The sequence below is a fragment of the Chaetodon auriga genome, chromosome 12 (genome assembly GCF_051107435.1).
Source record: "Chaetodon auriga isolate fChaAug3 chromosome 12, fChaAug3.hap1, whole genome shotgun sequence".
Taxonomy (NCBI): domain Eukaryota; kingdom Metazoa; phylum Chordata; class Actinopteri; order Chaetodontiformes; family Chaetodontidae; genus Chaetodon; species Chaetodon auriga.
In genome coordinates this window covers 9,410,943-9,431,938 of record NC_135085.1, presented here as the reverse complement: position 1 = coordinate 9,431,938, position 20,996 = coordinate 9,410,943, and the positions used below count along the sequence as shown (strand labels likewise).

At 40.4% G+C, this 20,996-nt stretch overlaps 3 protein-coding genes across 3 annotated transcripts; all 3 read right to left on the bottom strand.

The window, feature by feature from the left end:
- Positions 1-930: 930 nt before the first annotated feature.
- rgs13a (regulator of G protein signaling 13a) lies at positions 931-2,710 on the bottom strand. Its single transcript, XM_076744053.1, has 5 exons — positions 2,557-2,710; positions 2,391-2,444; positions 2,237-2,298; positions 1,983-2,149; positions 931-1,892 (listed from the first exon to the last, which is right to left on the bottom strand). The coding sequence occupies exons 1-5, from the start codon at positions 2,637-2,639 to the stop codon at positions 1,707-1,709; spliced, it is 552 nt and encodes a 183-aa protein (XP_076600168.1). The 5' UTR covers positions 2,640-2,710; the 3' UTR covers positions 931-1,706.
- Positions 2,711-8,779: 6,069 nt separating this feature from the next.
- Positions 8,780-10,038, bottom strand: rgs1 (regulator of G protein signaling 1). The gene is made up of 4 exons (XM_076745518.1): positions 10,005-10,038; positions 9,594-9,673; positions 9,346-9,512; positions 8,780-9,096 (listed from the first exon to the last, which is right to left on the bottom strand). Exons 1-4 carry the CDS (start codon positions 10,013-10,015, stop codon positions 8,920-8,922), a joined length of 435 nt encoding a protein of 144 aa, XP_076601633.1. The 5' UTR covers positions 10,016-10,038; the 3' UTR covers positions 8,780-8,919.
- A 4,215-nt stretch (positions 10,039-14,253) lies between these two features.
- Positions 14,254-19,019, bottom strand: rgs18 (regulator of G protein signaling 18). The gene is made up of 5 exons (XM_076745952.1): positions 18,810-19,019; positions 18,211-18,315; positions 17,918-17,979; positions 17,223-17,389; positions 14,254-16,027 (listed from the first exon to the last, which is right to left on the bottom strand). The coding sequence occupies exons 1-5, from the start codon at positions 18,929-18,931 to the stop codon at positions 15,773-15,775; spliced, it is 711 nt and encodes a 236-aa protein (XP_076602067.1). The 5' UTR covers positions 18,932-19,019; the 3' UTR covers positions 14,254-15,772.
- Positions 19,020-20,996: the final 1,977 nt, after the last annotated feature.

Sequence of the window (20,996 nt, the reverse complement as noted above, 5' to 3'; positions counted from 1 at the left end):
TTCTTATTTTAAATTCTAATCAAAACCTCAAAGTTCCCAAAGATACCAAACATTTAATGCTGAATTTATGGGAAATGTGCATAAAATGATGTACATGACATCATAAATATTTCAATATGACTGAATGACATCAATGAAGAGCAGAGACAAGCTGATACAACACATGAAATAGTGTCAGACAATGTAAATAAGATTTTTCCAACCCTGTTTAAGGGCAAAAAGCAGGAGACTGCATGCTAAAGGTTAAAGGGAATGATTTGAAATTTTGGGAAATGGATTATTACTCATATACTTTCTTGCTGAGAGATAGATAAGGTTGATACCACACTCAAATGCACTGAATATGGTATTGCCCGCTGGTTAGCTTCATTTAGCACAAACAAGGCAAGGCAGCCAGTCTGGCTCTGTGCAAAGGCATTCTATTTTTGTAAGGTCTAAACAAATGAGATCTAAAGTCTCAATCAGTCAGCCTTGGAGGCGCTGGCAGGTAGATTTTGCTACCTTTGGACATAGCCAGCTGTTTCCAGTCTCTGTGCTAAGCTAACTGGCTGCTGGCTGTAGCTTCATATTGACTGTACAGATATGAGAGTGGTAAGCCTAATATTCTCATCTAACTCTCTGCAATAAGAGGAATGAACATAGTTGGGGAGAAAAAAAAAAACTCTTCTTTTAAGTACAGTGGAATCTATAATCATAACAAGGACACAGAGTTTCAGAAATGTGAAGCACTGTACACTGTTCAGTACTGCAGGAACTCATGAAACCCACCGGCAAGTAAATATTGCAACTGTGAATACATATGTGAATGAATGAAGACATGAATGAATGAACTGGTGACTAAGTTGCTTCGAGGAACAAAAGGTTAATGGCAACCTGACCTTGTTTGTGGCTCTGTCTGATAATGACAGACTTTAAATTTCCGTTCCAATGTCATACGATGTTTATTAAATATGTACAAATCCATCTCAATTTGAATGTTTCAAAACATTTCCTCAAACTGTGGAACACATTTCAACATATAGCTTATAACAGATTATTATAGCTGTAACATATCAGTCATTTCAGTGTGACAGCACTGACGTCAGAATGTAAAACGTTTAAATGGATAGCGCTGTGCAAAAAAACTCATCTGGAGACCATCTACTTTTCTACTGCTTTAGTGAGATAACAATAAACTTAAGATGGCGTGCAAATGTAGATATCAGCTCATGCACAGGCGTGTTGGGTGGAAGGCGTTGTTTGCACCACATACACTTCCTGGTGTCTCTCACAGAAAGTCCCCAGCATTTTCATGACATAACCGTGGTGTCTCTGGGAAGTCGTTGCTTTACAGCCGTTATCACAGCATCTACTGTTGATTCATGTAAAACTGTAACCATATTTGGCCTCAACCCTTCCTTTTCCATTATATCAGCTGATTATGGGTAAACCGTCCTCAGGTTTTTTTTTTCACAGCTGAGTTGACTTCTCTATATCAGAGTCCTATGAGGCCATGGCCACCCCAAAGCATGTCTTATCAACCTCAAAAGGAAGGCATGGATGTGTTGAAAATGACAGAGTTTTTGGTGCTTTTGGTGTTAAAGAATTGCCACCGGTGGTCCCAGGACGAACAAACACGCAACATAGCTTCTCTCAGGTAGTCCAGCTTTTGGCTCAGCTTTGCAGTCCAATGTCTAAAGACACAATGTCTCTGGTACCTGTTTTCTTTACATCTTTACCGATGCTGACGCAGAGTCCAGGAGAGCTTGATAGATGTCAGACCTGAGGAAACGTGGGTAAGAGTCCCTCTCCATTAAGCCATAGACGATCCTCTGGGCATCGTCAAAGCACACTGTGGTGGGTGCCTTAATGTTCCGCCTGATCAAGTCTCTGGTCTTGTGATCAATGTTGATCTGGAAGCAAAGGAAAAATAATAAGGACAATAAATACTGAAGTAGTAGAACAGGTGGAAAGGACACTGTGAAAAGAACCTGTGTGCATACCTCTCTCGCAGCCTCAGCTTGAATGTAGCGTTTGAAGATCTTTTTGGCCTTGGAGGACATCCTGAAGGACGACTTGATCTTCTTATAGTCCTCACATACCAGCCAAAACTCTATGTTTTCGTCACTGAACTCTGACTTCAAGAATGCCTGGAAAATCTTCATGCCATCTAAACAGATGTGCAAAATGAAGCAGTTAGTCAACGTTGAGGGATGATACTGAATAAGAAACTTGACGATGGGACTAATTAACTTACATTTGGATGATAGAAGTCTCTCTAATGAGTGTGACCACTGGGACATCTCTTCGAAACAAAGCCTACAAAAGAGGAGTATGGTGTCACTTACATGCAACAGATATGTCAACACTTTGAAAGTTTAGTTTCAAGTGAAGAGGTTTACTTCACTTACCCATCAGCATCAGGGGCTTGACATAATGTAAGCCGAGACTTCAGGTTTCCTCCCCTGGTTAACACAACCAAACAAAGCTTATTTTACTGACATGTTCTTATACTAAGAGGTTGATCAGCTAACACAAAAAGTAGCGACAGCACATTCGTTAAAATAAAATATTTACCCGACTTTCCCCCTCTTCTTGTTGTCAGTGTCCATGTTGAGGTGCTGCAGCTCCCGTGGTGTTGATGTGACTAGACTTGGCATGACAACAATGCTGTGAGAGAGTTGTGAGATCTGCGACTGCCACTGTGTCTGTCTGATGAACCCGCTCGGCGGCAACTCATATATGTACAGCAGAAGTTTGAAACATGGTTGGTGAGTAGCGTCACAACATCACATTGAACTAACCACAGAAAAAAGAGGAAGCTGTTTATGACGCAAACTTGCGCAGACTGCCACTGTAGCTGTCTGTCTATACTGTGCTTAGACCTGCATCGTTAATTGTTTGGTTCAAAGTCTGGGGATGCAAATGGGGGCAGTGGAAAATCCTGCAGCAGATAGGCAAATGCTTTTGTCCCTGTTCCAGTGTCAATGCCTATGCCACCAATTAAATTTCTGGAAACCTTTTATGAACTAAATGTTGAAGCAATGTCAGCACTGACACAATGAAAATCAATTAAAACAGGCAAATAAACCCTCTTAAGGTTTGTGGAGCGCTGCTATCAGGTAGTGGAAAAACAATGTCATGACTATCAAACAACCCGAATGATTGCATCTTTGCAGTAAGAATGACATCCTGACAATTGCAACTATTCCTCTCGTGACATCATGTTTCTTTGTTGTTTTCTTGCTGTATGCTAATTATGAAGCTACAGTCAACACCTGATTAGCATAGCTTACTCTCTTCAAAAGTATCAAAATCTGTCTGCCAGCATCTGTTCTAATCTAACTCTCAACAAGAAAGTGAATATTTCCCAACATAAAAAAATGTTGATCAGTAAACTAGCTAAAATTATCAAAGTGAATAAGTGCAGTTGTCAAAATGTGAAACAATTCCTTTGAGTAGTTTACTTGATTCACTTTAGCTAGCTATTTGCTCAACAACAGACCTGACTTAAGACGGACTCAGGACTCTTTCCTCTTTTGCTAATGTAACACCATGTTTTAGCATTTAAAGGTATTGTGTAATTTTCACTTGTGAGTACAGTGACAGGTGTTCAGCACATGCTACACTGGCTCACTCTGAAGATGCTTTCACATTATGGTGCAATCAAATTCAACTTGGCGTGTTCTTCGGTTTCATAAATCTCCCAGCTCCTGTCACTGAACTTGTCTGGAAATGACAAATTGTTGATAACGGGTGTTTTTAATATCCACGTTTGTTGCTCCAGTAATGTCTTAGCATCTGAGTTTCAAAAGGCAATTTATTCCTTCAACTTGGCTGTGCTCTCACCCACTGTGTGCGGAGACACTCTTGACTTGGTGTCATATAAGGACAACAAAAGTGCAATTCTCAGGAGCTTGTTTTTCTGGCATTTCTATCTTGTTTTGCTTCTGACAGAAATATAGCCGCAATCAACACGACAACACAAGTTCACTCTTGCTCTGGGTCATTTTGAACCTTGTCTTTCTTCTAATGACTTGTTATATAACTTTAACTGGAAGGGAACTTGGCAAGTGCAGACCTCTGCCAAGGCCAACAGACCACTCTATGATATGCATTGTGCAAGTTCTACTCCTAAATATGTTTGGATATCACATGGATGTGACTAAGAGTTCAATTAGCTGCATGATTTGTGTGTATTCACGTTTCCAAAGTGTTGGTCCAATTGTGGCGATGTTGTTGGTTCCCCCATGAAATCACTGTACCCGAATGTTCTATAACGACTGCTTTCTGAATGAAGTTTAAGCAACAACACGTGCAGCTACCCCCCAGGATTACTGGTACAAGTGGATTGTGATATGGAGTTATCAAACTTAACTACCATCGACTGGATTCTAAAATGTATGGCATTTATTCCTATCTCACAATGTTAACAAGAGTGGAAAAACAATTCATGTCTCCGTCCTGTGATTTGCATCCGCTCAAATCTTTAATGGGTTCATCCTTCGCCCATGCTACGCCCTTCCTCAAAGTTTCATGCAGTATTTTCTTCTGTAAAGCTGCTGGCAGACAAATGAAGCAACAAAACAGACCGGAGTTGATAATGTCTTTGTTTCCATCTTATAGCTTTTTGCCATTGTTTGATCTTTGACAGTGGAGTCACACAGGAAATGCAGGGGGAAACAGACAGGGGGATGACATGAAACTAAACTCGCCCACCAGAACCAAACCAGGGGATATGTGGTATGTCTCTTAGACAGTTATACCACCGCAGTGTTTCCATTTTTGACAGGACTGAAGCTTAGACACAGAAATTATGATGCCATCTCTATGTCTGCGTAAAAATATTGTAGAGGTTAAAGGATGTGGATCACTTTGTTAAGACCATTGAGTAAATGCCTGAGATCCTCAGGGATGCTGTGTCACTGAAGCTCCCCCCCCCCCCCCCCCCCCTTGTCCCACACTAAATGCCCTTAGAGTGGTAATAAGGTTCAAGAGTATTTTATTCACTTCCACATTCAATGCTGACAGGAAGTTGTGACAAAGCCAAATCTTTCACCTGTCATCTGGACATTCCTCTGGACTTTTTAGAGTTTTAAAACATCAGTCATGACCAGTCCTTTGTTTTCTCAGGTCTGTATTTCTATAAATATCTCAGGTGTACTTCCTTTCCTTTCTGACCCAGTTCAGCATCAGTGATGTCAGCAATGTGACACAATGTGATCAGAGTAGAAAATAGAAGCAGCTCAAGGTCTGTTTTTTTATGACTTCATTATTTCCTAATAAACATTCAAACATATTTTACAACCACAGTAACCAGCAGCCATACTCACCTAATTATCTGGTTTTACAATTTACAAAAACTTCCATCAATAAACTGTATAATACTTAGATTCTCAAAATATTTTATTGCCTGATTATATGAGGGCCATATTGCATCCTATGAATTGCTTCACATTGTCATTTCTCCTTTAATATGGGCAAATTACACACAGGCAATTAAATTAAGCTGTGACTTTAAACTACTGTACATCAAAGTTCCTGCACTTCCATTATTGGCAGCATCTGCCGGTAGTTTCAAAAATGCATCCAACCAAATATCTCAAAACCTCAGGAGAGTTCCTGGCCCTCGTAGGTAATGCAGAACACTTGAAGTCCCTTATTTTCAATCGACAAGCTCTGATTTGTTGTCCAACTGTGTTAAAATCTGGAGTTGGCAAACCTGCTTCTTGCAGTTCATGAAAACATAAAATTGAAAGTGTTCATCCCTGCAGAAAACCTGGAAACTTTCACACATGCTCTCCTTCATATCATGTGTGGACTAATTGACTGTAATTCCCTCTACTCAGACAAGGCTGAAAGTTCGCGCAGGTAGTGCACGTGCCTCACAGCAAGAAGGTTGCTGGTTCGAACCCTGGGTCGGGCAGGGCCTTTCTGTGTGAAGTTTGCATGTTCTTCCCGTGCAGAGGAGCATGCGTGGGTTTTCTCCGGGCACTCCGGCTTCCTCCCACAGACCAAAAACATGCTCGTTAGGTTAATTGGTCTCTAAATTGTCCGTAGGTGTGAGTGTGAGTGTGTGAGTTGTCTGTCTGTGTGTCTGTGTATGTAGCCCTGCGATCGGCTGGCGACCGGTTCAGGGTGTACCCCGCCTCTCGCCCATTGCTAGCTGGGATAGGCTCCAGCCCCCCGCAACCCCGAAATGGGATGCGCGGGTAAAGAAGATGTATGAATGAATGACTACTCTAATAATGTTTAGATTAAGTTGAAATCCTTTCAGTCGTCACCTGCAAATCTCAATTTGAAGCTTTTACTGCGTAAATTTTGAAGCAGTTTAAAGGCTACACTGAGGTGCAAAGGTGATGGACTCTTAGCCATCAGGACCCCCAGACTCTGGAACAAAACTTCCTCTGTAAGAGAATGAAATTTCATGGCAATCCATCCTGTAGCTGTTCAGATATTTCAGTTTTGACTATTGTAGTGGACCAAGTAGTCAACAGACAGACTGACATTGCCAACATTAGAGCTGCTATCATGGATAAAACCCACCTGTGGAGATTAATACTGAAACACCTGTTAAACAGATGAGCGCAGAGAAACTTTGCCATCTGCCATTACAATGCGTTGTTTGCTTTCTGCCTGGACTTAACAGCTGCATCACTATAGACTCATAATGTTGTAATATTGACAACACTGGATGCAGGCATGATGTTCACGGTGATGAATGCTTACAGTGTTTCAAGCAAGTTTCAGGTTGCTGCAAGCTGATTTTTATACTGCTGAAAAAAACACCTGAATGGCAACACATGTCAGTGTCCATAAGGATGAATACAAATTTTGCAGGAAACATGCAACTTGGAGTAAATGCATGAGCTAAGACATGTTAAAAATCTTAAGGCCCTTTAAGAATGAACTCTTCGATCTTTTGCATTAATATTACCTCTTAATTGTCACATCTTAAGCTAAGAGGTTTAAGTATGCTACATCATGCTGCATATAGGTTAACAAGCTGCAAGTCTGATAAATGTAGTGACGCATAAACTGCAGTAAACTTAATGAGTGGCTTTCGAACCAGAGCTACGTACCGTTTTATCACAGTGTTCTGTTCATGTTTGACAGGAAATGTTTTGTGTTAGCACGCAGATGTTGATGGCTTGCTGTGGTGACATATACTGTTATCTAAGGCATTTTCTTTATCAGTGGCAACACACGTCTGTGGGTTTCCTCCATCAACTGCTGTCACTTCACTCAATTTCTTTCATTTTCATGTCTTTCTCACTTCCTGCAAGCGGTATCTATGCGTCATAACTATGAGCACAGGTTAAACACGTGGTTTGTCATACATTTGTTTTTTCTTACAGTAACCCATGAACTTAAACCTTCTCCCGCAAAGAGGTACGTGTAACCAGAGTTGTCTCAACCAGTGAAAGGTGTGGTGAACTATCTGCACAACACCCAGTGTTGTGCTGCACCTCTTAAAATAAATCCCCCGTACATTCAGCGCCACCAACACCAAGAGAACAAAATGTTCATCTAACGCTCAGCAGTCACATGGAGAAACCACGCTGTGCCTAGTTCCACTTTCCAAACACAAAAAACACATCAGACAATAAACACATTATGGTTGTATGTGCAAAAGGAGAACAATGCAACAAGCATTTGATGCTTCATGCTTAATTAAAAACCTACATTCTGAGTTTACCCTCATTTGTGGATGTGAACATCATGTCTAAAAAGTTGGTGGCTTAGCCATGCTTTATTGAGCTCTTTTGTATTTGCATGTTTTTTACATAGAAGATTATATAAGCTGGTAAAATTCACCATGTCCTTACTAGAAATGACAAACAAAAACAACAACAAAAAAAGATAAAACAGGGAATAGCTACTAATACTGCTTAAAACTACACTAATCTTCCTTTGAGGGGAGATTTCCATGAAGGACAATGTACATAGTTAGAGATTATATTTCCATGACATCAGATTCAAAGTTGTGATTTGAATGCTCTCAGATACTTTTCATGATGAATGAACCTGCCTGGCAACATGAAACCATCTGAATTGCTACCAAAAGTGCGCTCCCACCCAGCACCCTGTGTCTGGCATTTCAGGCAAATCTAACTCCAGACAGAGCTGATTAATTCAGTTCCTCTTCACGTTATATTTAATGTACCAACTTCTTCTAACGGCAGCTGAGATGTTGCAGAAATCAACACCATGCAAAGTTAGAGGAAGTGCGAAGCGTTTCTTCCTTCTTGGTTAGTTGTGTCTGAATGATGTTGCTTGAAGGACTCTGTTGCCATCTGGTGTATCTTTTGACCAGTGACCATGTTACAGCCTCCTGTGACAGCAGCAGAGGTGATTTGCATCATATTCAAAAGGACCACACCCAAATGTCGATCAGCTGAGTATATTCAGGTTTTGTTTTTAAGATATTTCAAAAACTACAATGCACAGTAAATGAACATCAAAACATTTGGTAGAACACAAAACGGAGACACACATTTTAGGAATACACTCACATTTTTATTTGCATGTGAAAGTTGAATTTCTCAGAGCATATTAGGATTTATATTTGCATAATCAAATAGATAAAGTGTTGATAATACTTTACAATAAAAGAATTATGATTAACCTCATGGGGTGGAGGAGATAAAATAGATAATCATAGAAGAATTATGTGGAGAATCTCTTTAAAGACTTTTTTTTTTTTTTCACCTTAACATAGTTAAAGAGATAAAGTATAATACAAACCACAAATACACTTGAGCTGTAACTGTCTACTGAATCACACAGGCTGGGAAAAGCTATTTCTGCTACACTTAAGGATATGGATTGAATGGCATGTGCCTGTTATCCACACTGAAATGAAAGAGTGCAACAGCAGATCAGAGTTGGAGAGAAGATTTTGCGAGCCTCTGCCTGAGAGGCTGTCAGTTTTAACAGTCACCTTGAATCAGTTCTCCTCAGGAGTCCCTGATAGATGTCAGATTTTAGGAACCGCGGGTAGCAATCCCTGGCCATCAGACTGTAGATGAGCTTCTGTGCTGTATCAAACGAAGTCAGGGTCGGCTGGGAGATGTTCTTCGTTATGTTTTCTCTGGTACTGCAATCTATGTTGATCTGGAATCAAACAATATTGCCCAGGGCCATCTTACAGCAGCTCCGCTCATCATCATTCACTAGGATATTCTGGGGGGAATGTGCACTTAACATAAAGTTGCCGTTTTTCCACCATGAAAAGCACAAATACACAGCTGTACAGCAGTCACTATATCACTGTAGGCTTGCCAAATTCAGATTACAATCAATAACCCTGTTGCGGCATATTTGCAATTTGAATTCCTAAAACCTGCAATCATGGTCATTTACCTGCTTGGGTGCTTCTGTCTGGACAAACTCTGAGTAGATCCTGTTGGCAGAGGAGATCATCTCTGGGACTGTCTTGATTTTTTTGTACTCCTCACAGGCGAGCCAAAACAGAATGTTCTCCTCGCTGTACTCAGATTTCAGGAACTCCCGGAAAGCTATCTGTCCGGCTGGACATCACAGAGGACAGTAAGTGGGTAGAAAACGCATATACAATCAAATAGCACATAAATGATCATGGAGACTCTCACCTTTGCAACTGAGGACCTTGTCCACAGACTCACTCCAAGTCTCAACATCCTCCAGTGGATCCTTGGGGAAGCAACACAATCTACCCTTGAAAAGAGCATCAAGATCTATCACTAGCCCAGTTACCTGTCAACTCCACAGCAAACACCGCCTGCAAACCACACTGGCAGGCCAAATTATTAATCATTCATAGGTTGTGATATTTTTTAAGTTGACTTATAAACATTCATCTTAATGCACTGAGCACCTGACAGCAACCTCCCATCACTACAAGCCCCTTCAGAAATAAAGGCACAAAGCCAGGTGAGACTTACAGTGAGTGAAAACCTCCTTGGTATTTTCCACATGGCTGCTGTAAGCTGCTGCCTGCTGAAAATGGTTAAGGCCCAATAATCAAATATGCAGTAACTCACTTTATCGCCATCTCCTCGTCCTCTACAAAGGGAGACAGAGATAAGATCCTGCCAGACTGAAGATGAGGTTGTGATTGTTTGGAAATAAGGGAGTCAAGTGCCTGAACAAATCTAAATGACCCCCACCCAACATGAATGGAATATATGGAAATCTGTATGCAAAGTGCTGTTGTTGGGAAAGACAGGCCATCCTTCCATGTCTGTTGCACCTCAAGGAGAAAAGAAGTGGGCTGTGATTTAAGATGACCGCACCTGTTGTCCAAAGCAGTGATCTTCATTAACATGAATGTGACAATATGAGGGTGGCAGGTAGTTAGACAGAGAGATCACTGAAGAATAGATAATTGAATTAAGAATATTTAAACTACTGACTACTTTGTTTTTGTCACTCACTAAGGACTATTTTCTAGCGATTTTATGTATAATCAGCAATATGGCATCATAATGGTCTGCTGTGGTAGAAAACTGCATGTCAAATTCAGAATAAGATTAAACTAAAGCAATGAGCAATGGTCAGGAAGCTGCGGGAGAGAACCTGACCATAAACAAATAGCCATAAACAAATTCACTATTAAGGAAAAGACTTGTCATCCTGCCATTTGAATACCGGCGCTGTTCATTATTAATCAAGGTGACAAAAAGAATGAAGAAGCACTGATTTACTGACATGCCTCCCTGCTTCAGTTGATGTAGGTGATCACTGTCTCTGCAAACAGAAAGGTTGTGATTTGGATTTTGAGTGTGTTCATAGATCAGTCAACCTCTGGTTCAAATCTAAACTGGCTTTGGAATACATAAAAGTAAAAGTCTTGAAAAATCACCAGTCAGTTTTGCAGGTATTTGATCAAAACCCTGAGAACTGGACACACTGAAATTTTGACGTGATAATGTGATGGATGAATTGTTAAGGGACTACTAAGGTTATTACAGTTCATTCTGAGGGGAACATGAACGTTTGCACCAAATTTTCTAGCAATCCACCATGTAGTTGTTGAGAAATTTCACTGAAATGGATAAACGTGAAGGTCATGGTGGGTCTACAGGACAAGTCAGATGATCATCAAAGTGGTTGGGGTTTTTTCAGGACAAGCCAATCAAAAATTGGCCAAGATACTCCCTTCTCCCCAATGTTAACCTGCTGGTGGTGCTACCGGAAATGTTGGGGTGATCACCACGTTAGTAGGAATCATCCTCTGGGTATCATGAATACAATTAATACAGTAATTTCACATTATACTGTATGTCCATTGTGTACTTTCCCTCTTCCATCAGTGGATCAGTGGACAATCAGAAAAGCAGTGTTCAACTGGGATGAGACGTATATCTGCTTCAAAATTACACAATAATCTGCAGGTAATGACCGAAAGGATTTAGAATATAATGATATAAACTAATATTGATAAGACTAATCTGAATCCATTTTAGTACAAGCAAATAAAAATGAATGAATAAAGAAAACATTTAGCATAATGCTTATGAGTTTATTAGTTAAGTTCTGTATAAAAAAAGATATTTCTGACTTGCCACTGTACAGCAGCAGAGACTAGCATTACTCAGTCACGTGATCACGAGCGACATGTCGGAGACTGATCTCCACTCCTCTGGGTCTGTTGACTGCCATGTCACACAGGTCCTGTCACACAGTGAATCGTAATAAATCATCATAAGTATGTCCTGTGCATTTTAACCTGCCCTGACCTTCCTCACCGCCGGTGGAGACGTAATGGGCCCAAACAGACCAAGAATTTAAATCACAGCAGGTGATGGAAAACACCCAGGCTGCCCCTATTTGCATGTGTGTCGACGCACCAGGTCGAGGAATTTGTTTTTCAAAAAAGGCACCGCCGGTGAAAGATTTGAGGACTACCGGTACACTGAGGAGTGTTACCTTTGAGTATGTTTTGTCTTGTTGTGATTTAGCCTCTTATGGCCTTGAATTAAAAGTACCAAAGTAAGTTACCACCTAAGTACAAAAGGGGACTCTGTACAACCATGCACAGGCTCATGCCATTAAAGAGCACCGAATTCTTTTCATGCTCACATCTGCAATGAAATGTTCTGCTCACTGGTGTCAAAGAGTGTGCCTCCACTTCATACCAAGCTGCAATTGTTTCCAGCACACACAGGGTGGCACTCTAATCCTCTTCAGGCCCCCTCCATCTATTTTACAATAGCATTATGTTTCCATCTTTCTCTCTAACTGACAGAATTGAATTTGTGTGTTTCTCTTCCCTCTTGGTCCTACTTGCTTTGTTCATTCAAACATGAATAAGGTTTTGACCCTTCTCCTGAAGCAGCTCAGGACGTGGTCTGCGGGGTGGAGGTTGTAACCTACACTACAGATGTAACCAGAAAACCTATTTAAATTAGATTTCAAAACCCTGAAAGCAATTGAGCAAGCATGCCTATGATTTAATTCGAAATCTCTTTTCCTCGACTTCTAAGATGGGAACAGTTAGCAGCAGGAATCCTAAAGTGACCTTTCTTTCTTTTTTTACCTACTTCCCTATTTCAGCAGTAAAGTTACTCCAATATCTGATGGCCATTAAATAATATATCATAGGCAATAAACAACGATAGAAAAACCAGGCATCGACTTGACCTTGGTGAGGAACACATAGAGGATTAAGTGGAGTTTCAGAAATCTGCAGCGTTTTATTTTATCTCTGCAATGGAACTTTCTTAACAAACTTTCTCCCTTCCCACTAGTTGAGGAAATAATAAAATATTGTGATTTTTTTTTTCCATTTAAGCTAACATACAGTGGAGGCCTTCTCACAGAATTAGTTTCAATTATATTAAACCTTTAACCTGCAGAGATTGTTCTGAAGAATTGTTCACTGCTTCTGGAAACCTGCTGCCTCTTCATTCTGATGAAATGAAGGAAGTTGCTCTTCAAGCTCTCAGCTCTTTTTTTCAGGTGCCTTTAAACATGCTCCAAGTCCCAACACTTCAGTTGAAGTAAGTGCAAACATACATACAAAGTCTCACCTTGAGATTTTCTAGCCAAGCTTGGCCTTTTGTTTGCAGTTGCACTGAAATTTATTTAGGCTTGTCAATATCGTTGCAGGCCAACAACATCAAGTGCAAACAGATTTGTAAGAGGAAAATTTCACAGCTCGATATCTGAGCCTGGGAGTCAGCAAATCTATTACTAAATTTGGCTCACGTAGAGTTAGAGAAAAAGCTTCTGAGATGGGACAGTCTGGTTCTTAAAATGGGAATGTGTGGTGTAAAAGTTTGGATAACAGAGCCCGGAGGTGAAAAACTACTGCCAGACTTTGGCTTAGAGTGAGGAATCTTTTAAAAAGAATCCCATTTGTTTGAGGAAATCTGTGTAAAACTCCACCATCAGACACCTCACAATAAATCTTTTTGTTTTAAACTCCTCTTAGACTGGTATTCATCTTGTTTTACAAGCCTCATATCTCCAGGCAAACTGCTTTCTTACTCTTTTGTTTCCCTTCAGAGGTTCTACAATACATCTTTAACTTGTGGATGATTTCAGAGGCTTTTAGTGCAGACTGAGTCACAAATTTAAATACCAATGGGATGGGAAGAAACAAGAAATCTGCCAGCAAATTCTTAGCAGGCAACTAATCTTAAGCTGTGATGAATTTGGCAGGCCAGCTGAGCTCCTACCTTTGTTAACACATCATTACATTTTCCCTCCCTTCCCCGAATATTTGTGTGAGAAGACAGCAGGAACTGCAGCATATGCATGCCCCTGCCGTCTAAAAGGATACATAATTAATGTGAACTGTGAGGTATTCCACGCAGGTTTTTGTAAAATGGCAGTAACTTGGGCTGAGATGGACTTTATCCCTCTGAAGGCTACTAGAAACCCTGACATCTGTGCTAATGAGCTAAACCGGCTGTGTGTGTGTGTGTGTGTGTGTGTGTGTGTGTGTGTGTGTGTGTGTGTGTGTATTATGAATACAGTTTTATGCAGTGCACTTGTATGTGCTGGTATACATTTTCAGGGTGAACTCACTGACAGTTTCAAATTAATATGTATTTGTCTTTGTGAGAAGCATAGCCTGTGCATACATATACAGGAACATGAATAATTTTGTGCTGGAGTGGTGGGAGTTGATATGGTCTATTAATTTTTCAGTGATTTGGAATAGAGAGCTACATAGGATCAAAATTTTCCCCACTAGTGTAATGCACACACATTATTGCTCCATTTGTCACATTTAGATGTGGCCATTCCCACAAATTAACGGCACTAAAGGCTTCGTTAAAATGCTTTCATAAGAAAGTGTTTATTTGAGTTATTCCACATATAATAGTATATACATTTTACAACAGCAAGAAAACACGTATGATCAAAGTAATACATAAATTACATTAGATTGTAGCAAACTGAAAAACAGCAATCATAATTAATAGAATGACATAATATTAGTATTCAAATAAGATATTTTTCTGTGTGAAATTGGGATACAGTTAATCAATAACAGAATTGAGTGATATATATCCCTCATTAAAAAGTTTCAGTGCTTTTCAATCACCATAGCTGCAGGCTTTCACTGCAAGTTAGTCTGGAGGGGGTTGGACAGCGGGAGAGATAAAATCATGAATCCATTTTAATGAGATATGGTCAAATTAGCTTGTACGCCACATCAACTGTATTAATGTTGTATAAGGTGCTATTGCTGGATCGGAAGACAAGGAAATTGAAGCGTAATGTGTCTGAAGTGAGGAGAGAGGCCTCAGTGTGGCTGCCTGAACGGCTGGCTGAGTACTGTCAGTAGCATGGAGACACTTCAGCTGAGATTCTGCCCCCAAACATCCCATTGTCATTCAATTTTTGCAAGATTTGGGAAAATATGAAAGCCATCAATAAAAGTTCAACCCACAAGCTGTGCAGTGCCTCTGAGAAAGAGAACGGACAGATCATTCCACAAGCGCTGCAGAATAATCTGGTTTAACAACATGGCCGCAGAGAATAGTCAATTCTGATTGGCCTGAAAGTGTCCACGATTTTCAGACAAGCACATGGCTCGGTCATAGTGGCCATAACCTTTTTAAATAACTCTTATAACTGAAAGGCTAATGATGTCAGCTGTTATACAGCTGTGTAGTATAATACTCAAGGAGTACTTCAACATCTTGGTAGATATGCTGATTCGCTACCATCAGCAGTCAGCTTAGCTTAGCATAAAGACTGGAAACAAGGAGAAACCACTAGCTAAACTTTATTAAATCTATAAATGAAGATTCCAGGAAGTTACTGTGACAAGAAGAAGTCCGGCACATAACTCCCAGTAACACCACAGTGTTTTTACTCTTCAGGCTAAATACACCAACAAAAAAGATATAACATGTTATATGTGATCTTTAGGTGTTTTGGTAGGTGGATTTTGTTATCACTGGACAGAGCCAAGTTAGCTGTTTCCATCAGTTTGTAGTCTTTATGCTAAGCTAAGATACGAGCTAAGATAACAGCTGCTGGCTGTAGCTTCATATTTACCGTTAGTATCAATCTTCTCATCTAAATCTTGCCAAGAAAGAGTGAGCGAATTTCCCAAAATGTCGAACTATTCCTTTACAGTTCTCCAATCTGCCCTCGTACTATGTAAGAGAAATAATCCACTGTGACTTCCAAGGTTGTAAAACAATAACACACTCTGCAGGAGCAAACCTGTGATAATAATCCGCTGCAACGCACACAACGTTTCAACAATTGTGCTGCAAATCAAGGATTATCTCTCATGTAGTAATAACATTTCACAGGAGTGAGCTCCTACGCTCGCAACGTTTTACCAGGCCGAAGGTTCAGTGGTGGCTTCGCCCCTGTCGTTGAATACACAGGACCGTGACCTTCTGCGAAACATGGTGGCCCCCGGCCCTTTCTTCCTGGTGAGACGCAGATAAATGTCAGAGTGGAGGAACCTGGGGTAGGAATCCTTTTTCATCAGGCTATAGACTTTCATCTGGGCTGCTTCAAAACAGCTCTTTGTGGGCTGTGCTATGGTCTTCTGGATGGCCATCTTGGTGTTGTAGTCGATGTTGACCTGAGCAGAAGGAAATCGGGGAATGATGAAAAACCGTGCAGATCAACCGTTGCTGACATTTCATATCAACTACAGTACATCTATAGTAACAGAACGCCATATAAAATGACGCACACTTTGTCTGAATGCATTATTTATGAACACCACAATAACAGAACATGAGTTGCTTATAGGGCCTAGTAGTTTTTTGCTGTCAACTGAGGATGTGTGAGATGGTTACATGAAGAAAGGGGAAACCTTTAGAGCCACAGACCACTGTAAAGCAGAAACACAAGAAAATCCACATCTGCATGACTACACACAACATCACACATGAAGTCCACTTCAGACTGTAAAGCTACTTGTTCTCTTGAGAAATTAGTGAGATTCTCGGTTTTGTTGCCACCAAGTGTCCTGAAGCTAATTTGAGTTTAAAGCTCATACAAGCAATCACCGGCACACATTGTTAAAAAATATTGATCAGGACAATTGCAGTTATGGGAGGCTGCTTGTTGTCTATAAAGTAAATGTTTTAATCTTTAAAAGTCTAAAAGTAGTGAGGCCTCTAACACAGAAATAAAAATAATCTCCACTAACACAGCTCTCAAAATATTCATGTATGTGTGAAGCTGCACCATCAACACTGAAGGTTACATTCGTTTAAATTTGGCTCTCCCTGCAAATGACTCAAGCTGGTGTGTGCTTTCATGTTACTGCAGCATGCTCCAGAAAGCCACCTTTCATATTTACACATACATTCATCTCAGACTGAAAGTGTGTGGGTGATGCTCTCTCCAGTTCTGCACAGGAATGTCAAAACCTCAAACCAGACACCAAAACTCTTTAACGGTCAAATCTGCTGCAGGGGCTGAAAGCATATCAGATGGTGGTCTCATCATCCTTGCAAAGAGTATGGAAACCTTTGAAACCACTACTGTCTCCCACAGATATAACCTGACCTGCTTTGCAGTGGTGCATGCACGAGATGCATGACCTCAGTAAGCTGCTGCTCCTAACGATTGTTCACAAAGGTCAACCTGCTGCAGGCTCATGACTATGCATTGCTTAAGAATTTACCCACTGTTATTTTTATTGCAATGGCATTCATATTTGAAACCTCCAAAAGCCCTCGGAAAATGCTAAAGCAGTATTTGAGCCTTTATCCTGTTTTGCAGCATTACATCCATGCAGTTTATGATAAGTAAACATGCCATACCTCTTTAGGGGCGTCCGATTCAATAAAAAGCGTATAAATGTATTTAGCTTTGGACAGCCGCTTCGTCTCAGAATCAATGGTCTTGTATTCTTCACAGGCCAACCAGAACTCAATGTTTTCCTCACTGAACTCTGTCCTGAGGAACTGAGAGAAGGTTTCCACCCCATCTGATGTAGACAAACAGAGACGCAGTTGGTTACAAGAGTTACACAATACAAAGATGGACAACTGAACATCTGTGTTTTCTGCGTCTGTTGGGTAAATGAATGTTTGATTGTAGCAGGGTGTTTTAAGGAGGCATAGAGTTTCCATAACGTCCTCATCCAAAAGTTGCTGAAATGGCCCCACCATACTACATTAGATCACTTAGATATCCTTTAACACGTTCCTCTTCATTATATGGCACTGACTGTGTTAACCATTCCAAAATTAGCTCATACCGTGGTTTACACTGTGGCGCTAAAGTGCAACTCCTGTGATTATGAGGAAGCTACACAGTTTCTGTATTGGTATCTGTGCTAACAAAGATTAAAAGATGTAGTGAAACTCTCACTGCTCTCCACATTAACTATTTATTGCCTCTGGCACGCCTTTACAGTTCCCAATTCAAATGGAGCAAATAGTTTGACAGCAGAAGAAACTGTTGTGGACAGCAATTTGACACATTCTTGAGAAGTTTGGGGCATTAAACTGACCCGAGTGCTTTAGCAGTTCTTCAAAGGAGTCGCTCCATTGCAAAGCTGCCTCGGGTGAGATGCTGCAAAAGAAAAATAAATAAATAAATAAATAAATAAAATCAGACATGCGGTCAGTTCTTCCCTGATTATGCTGCAAAAAAAATGTTTTCGATTCTCATGAGACGTCTTGATGTCATGTTTCTAGAAGTGTGCAATGAGTGATTGAAGGTGCTGGAAACAGAGGTTAATAATGAATAATACTTGTCAAAAACAACATTGCCAGTGTATGAAAATAATGGATTTTGCCTCACTTGCTTGGTGCCATATCTGTCTTTTTATGGGGACTGACGTTTTCATGAGAGCCTGACTTGGTGAGGAAAAGGCTTAGTCGACTCTTCCTCTCCTTGTCTTTCTGTCTGCAAACAGAAGTAAAGATACATCAGGTTGTACAAACTGCCGTATGCGCAGCGTTCACACCGTTCATCAAATCAGCACCTTAACCCAAGAGTTCTTCCTCACACACACATTTCTCTAGTGTCTTATATGACGCTATAAGTTACACAACTTCTTTGTGGTCCAGATCACATGTGCCCACATGTTAAAAGAAAAGGCAGCCGACTCCTCATGGAGGACGGCAGCTTCAAAAAGTCTAACAGTGTCAGCTATAGTGGCCTTGATTCACACTCAGAAAAGGTAGTATATAGAAACATCACATCTCTATCATGATGCTGTTATGCAGCTGTTGAGTAAAAGAAAACGTTTCTACACAGAAAGAAACTGTTCCTTATTCTCTTTACTCGTGACATAAAGTCGCACTACTCAGATTTCTGACATTAGCAGCAACATTTACTAAAGCTTAACATGAAATTACTCAAGTAAACACATGAAAATAACTGAGTTTCACACCAACCTGCTACTATCGTCCTTCATCTTTGGTGACTGCAAGTCTTCTGGACCAAGCATTTTGAAATATGCTTCCTCCTTCGGGGCCATGTAGTTGAATTGAGGAAATAGAAAAAGAAGCGTCTCCATGCTGTTCTGTCTGTGTCTGGCGTGTGAAGCGACAGGCCACAAATAGCTCTCTGAAAATTTCTTAACCCATCACTTGATGAACCACCTGGTCTTTTATAAACCCTGTTCGCATTTCATTTCCTATACCTTTTGCTGTACTTCCTGTAATGGTGCAACCACTTACTGCTAACCGCTCCATCAGTGATACAGAAAACCCCTTTGGCTCAACATCCTGTCAACTGTTTACTTAGAAATTTGAAAAAGAAAGCTGCTTATTCATTGGTTTGTTTGTTTGTTTTTGCTCAAGGTGCATGTCTTTATTATTACAGAACATTCTGAATTTGTTCTGACCCATACAGAAGCAATTATGACCCCATAACCCAGGTAACATAAAAACAACTGCTGAATTTCGGTAGGTTCTGTGGTGCTTATTCACTGTCTTTGCTGCAGATGGATCAGATGGTTGACGTTGTTTATGATTCATATGGAGTTGCTAAATGTCTGCTTTAAGCATGAGATCCTGGACATTATAAGAAAGATCTTATGCTGTGATAGCTTGCACTTGCACCGCCAGCAAGGCCAGACACTGCAGAGATGGAAAGAATGAAATGTAATGAATAATAAAAATGTGTCTGTGCAGAGTCTGGGCTTAGCTCTTTCCAGAACATCAGAGCCTTAATGGAGACAGACAAACTCACTGTGACACAGTGGAGAGCAACAGGGAATAAGGTGCGTTCTGGGGCAGATGGAGACAAATGTGATGTCTCTGTTACCAAGAGACTGAAATTGTCTTTAAAGATACCAGTAGAGAACCATGATGATGTTCCTTTAGTTCTGACAAGAAACTAACTGATAAAAAAGCAGCAGTTCGACCTCTATGAACAAGTCATAATTTCACTTATTTTAAAGATCACCTTTCACTCACTGTGTTTTGCTTATTTTTTTTACATCACTTGGATGTTTGACCTTCACTGTGCACAATGTTTGGAAGACAATCCTGGTACCCTGTGGACTGAAACAAACACCCCAGTAGAATTAAAGATCAGATGGACTAAACATATATAAATTGTCAGCATCTATTTTTGGACAATTAACTGAAATGACTGGCCAAGAAAGATAACATCCACAGATGTACCCATGTTCGTATAACTGATGAGCAGAGTTTGCTAATGCTAGCCACAACCACTGACTTTGCGGCAAACGCTGAAGGGAGTAAATGGCTGGAAACAACCCAAGGTCAGTAAACAGAAGCTCTTACTCAGCGTATTACTCTCAATGACTGTTGATAATATGGGGTTTTGTCACCTTCTTAGCATGTTGGAGCCCAGGTATGAGTGAGTGGCAGAGGTCATATCAGATTACATGCAAAGCAAATTTTGGAAACTAGCATATAAAGTAGATGTAAAGACGTGAGTGGATGTGAACAGACGCAAATTCACCCGTGGTGACCTGAACTTGGATGAATACACATCCACAGAAGTTGAAAATGTTTCAGTGGGAGTGAACATTTTGCACATATCTCAACCTTCATGAGGCCAATTCACAAACTATATAAACAAGAGTCTGGAGGGAAATTATTTAAGGAAACGAGTTCCTGTTAAGTTTAAGATGTCACACTCATACTACAGCACACACGGTTAATACATACATTGCTAACCTCGGTGTCCAGCAGTCAAAGTCACACAAACACAACAAGGTGAAAATTCTCTTCACTTGTCATACACCCATATAACTTCAGGCTAAATCGAGGCCTTTCTCTATCTTTGCATTAAATCAACACCCATTGATTAAAAGAGACAAGTTCTGTACTGCAAATGCATGTATGCAGCTCCAGCCCAGTGGGCCGGTTAACTGAAGCTGCAGTATCCTTTCCCTTCAGGTAAACAGAAGACTGCTGAATCATTGAAACCAAATTAAATTGCAGTCATTTAGCTTCGCTGTATGTATTTGCCTCTTGTCAACATACCAGATGAGAGAACCAACAAAATCAATACACACACAGAGCCAAGGAGGTTCTCCCGCCAGCTGGGCACAAAAGATTAGGATTGTGTTATGTGATCATTTTGAAATAATATTCCCATTTACA

Coding starts and splice junctions, on each gene's coding strand:
- rgs13a (XM_076744053.1), bottom strand. CDS start 2,639: ATGCCAAGTCTAGTCACATCAACACCACGGGAGCTGCAGCACCTCAAC. Junction 2,299..2,390: donor CAAGCCCCTGATGCTGATGG/GTAAGTGAAGTA, acceptor CCTCTTTTGTAG/GCTTTGTTTCGAAGAGATGT. Junction 1,893..1,982: donor AAGCTGAGGCTGCGAGAGAG/GTATGCACACAG, acceptor CTTTGCTTCCAG/ATCAACATTGATCACAAGAC.
- rgs18 (XM_076745952.1), bottom strand. CDS start 18,931: ATGGAGACGCTTCTTTTTCTATTTCCTCAATTCAACTACATGGCCCCG. Junction 18,316..18,809: donor ATGAAGGACGATAGTAGCAG/GTTGGTGTGAAA, acceptor TTCTGTTTGCAG/ACAGAAAGACAAGGAGAGGA. Junction 17,390..17,917: donor AGAACTGCTAAAGCACTCGG/GTCAGTTTAATG, acceptor TGTCTACATCAG/ATGGGGTGGAAACCTTCTCT.
- rgs1 (XM_076745518.1), bottom strand. Junction 9,513..9,593: donor CAAGGTCCTCAGTTGCAAAG/GTGAGAGTCTCC, acceptor TGTGATGTCCAG/CCGGACAGATAGCTTTCCGG. Junction 9,097..9,345: donor AGACAGAAGCACCCAAGCAG/GTAAATGACCAT, acceptor GTTTGATTCCAG/ATCAACATAGATTGCAGTAC.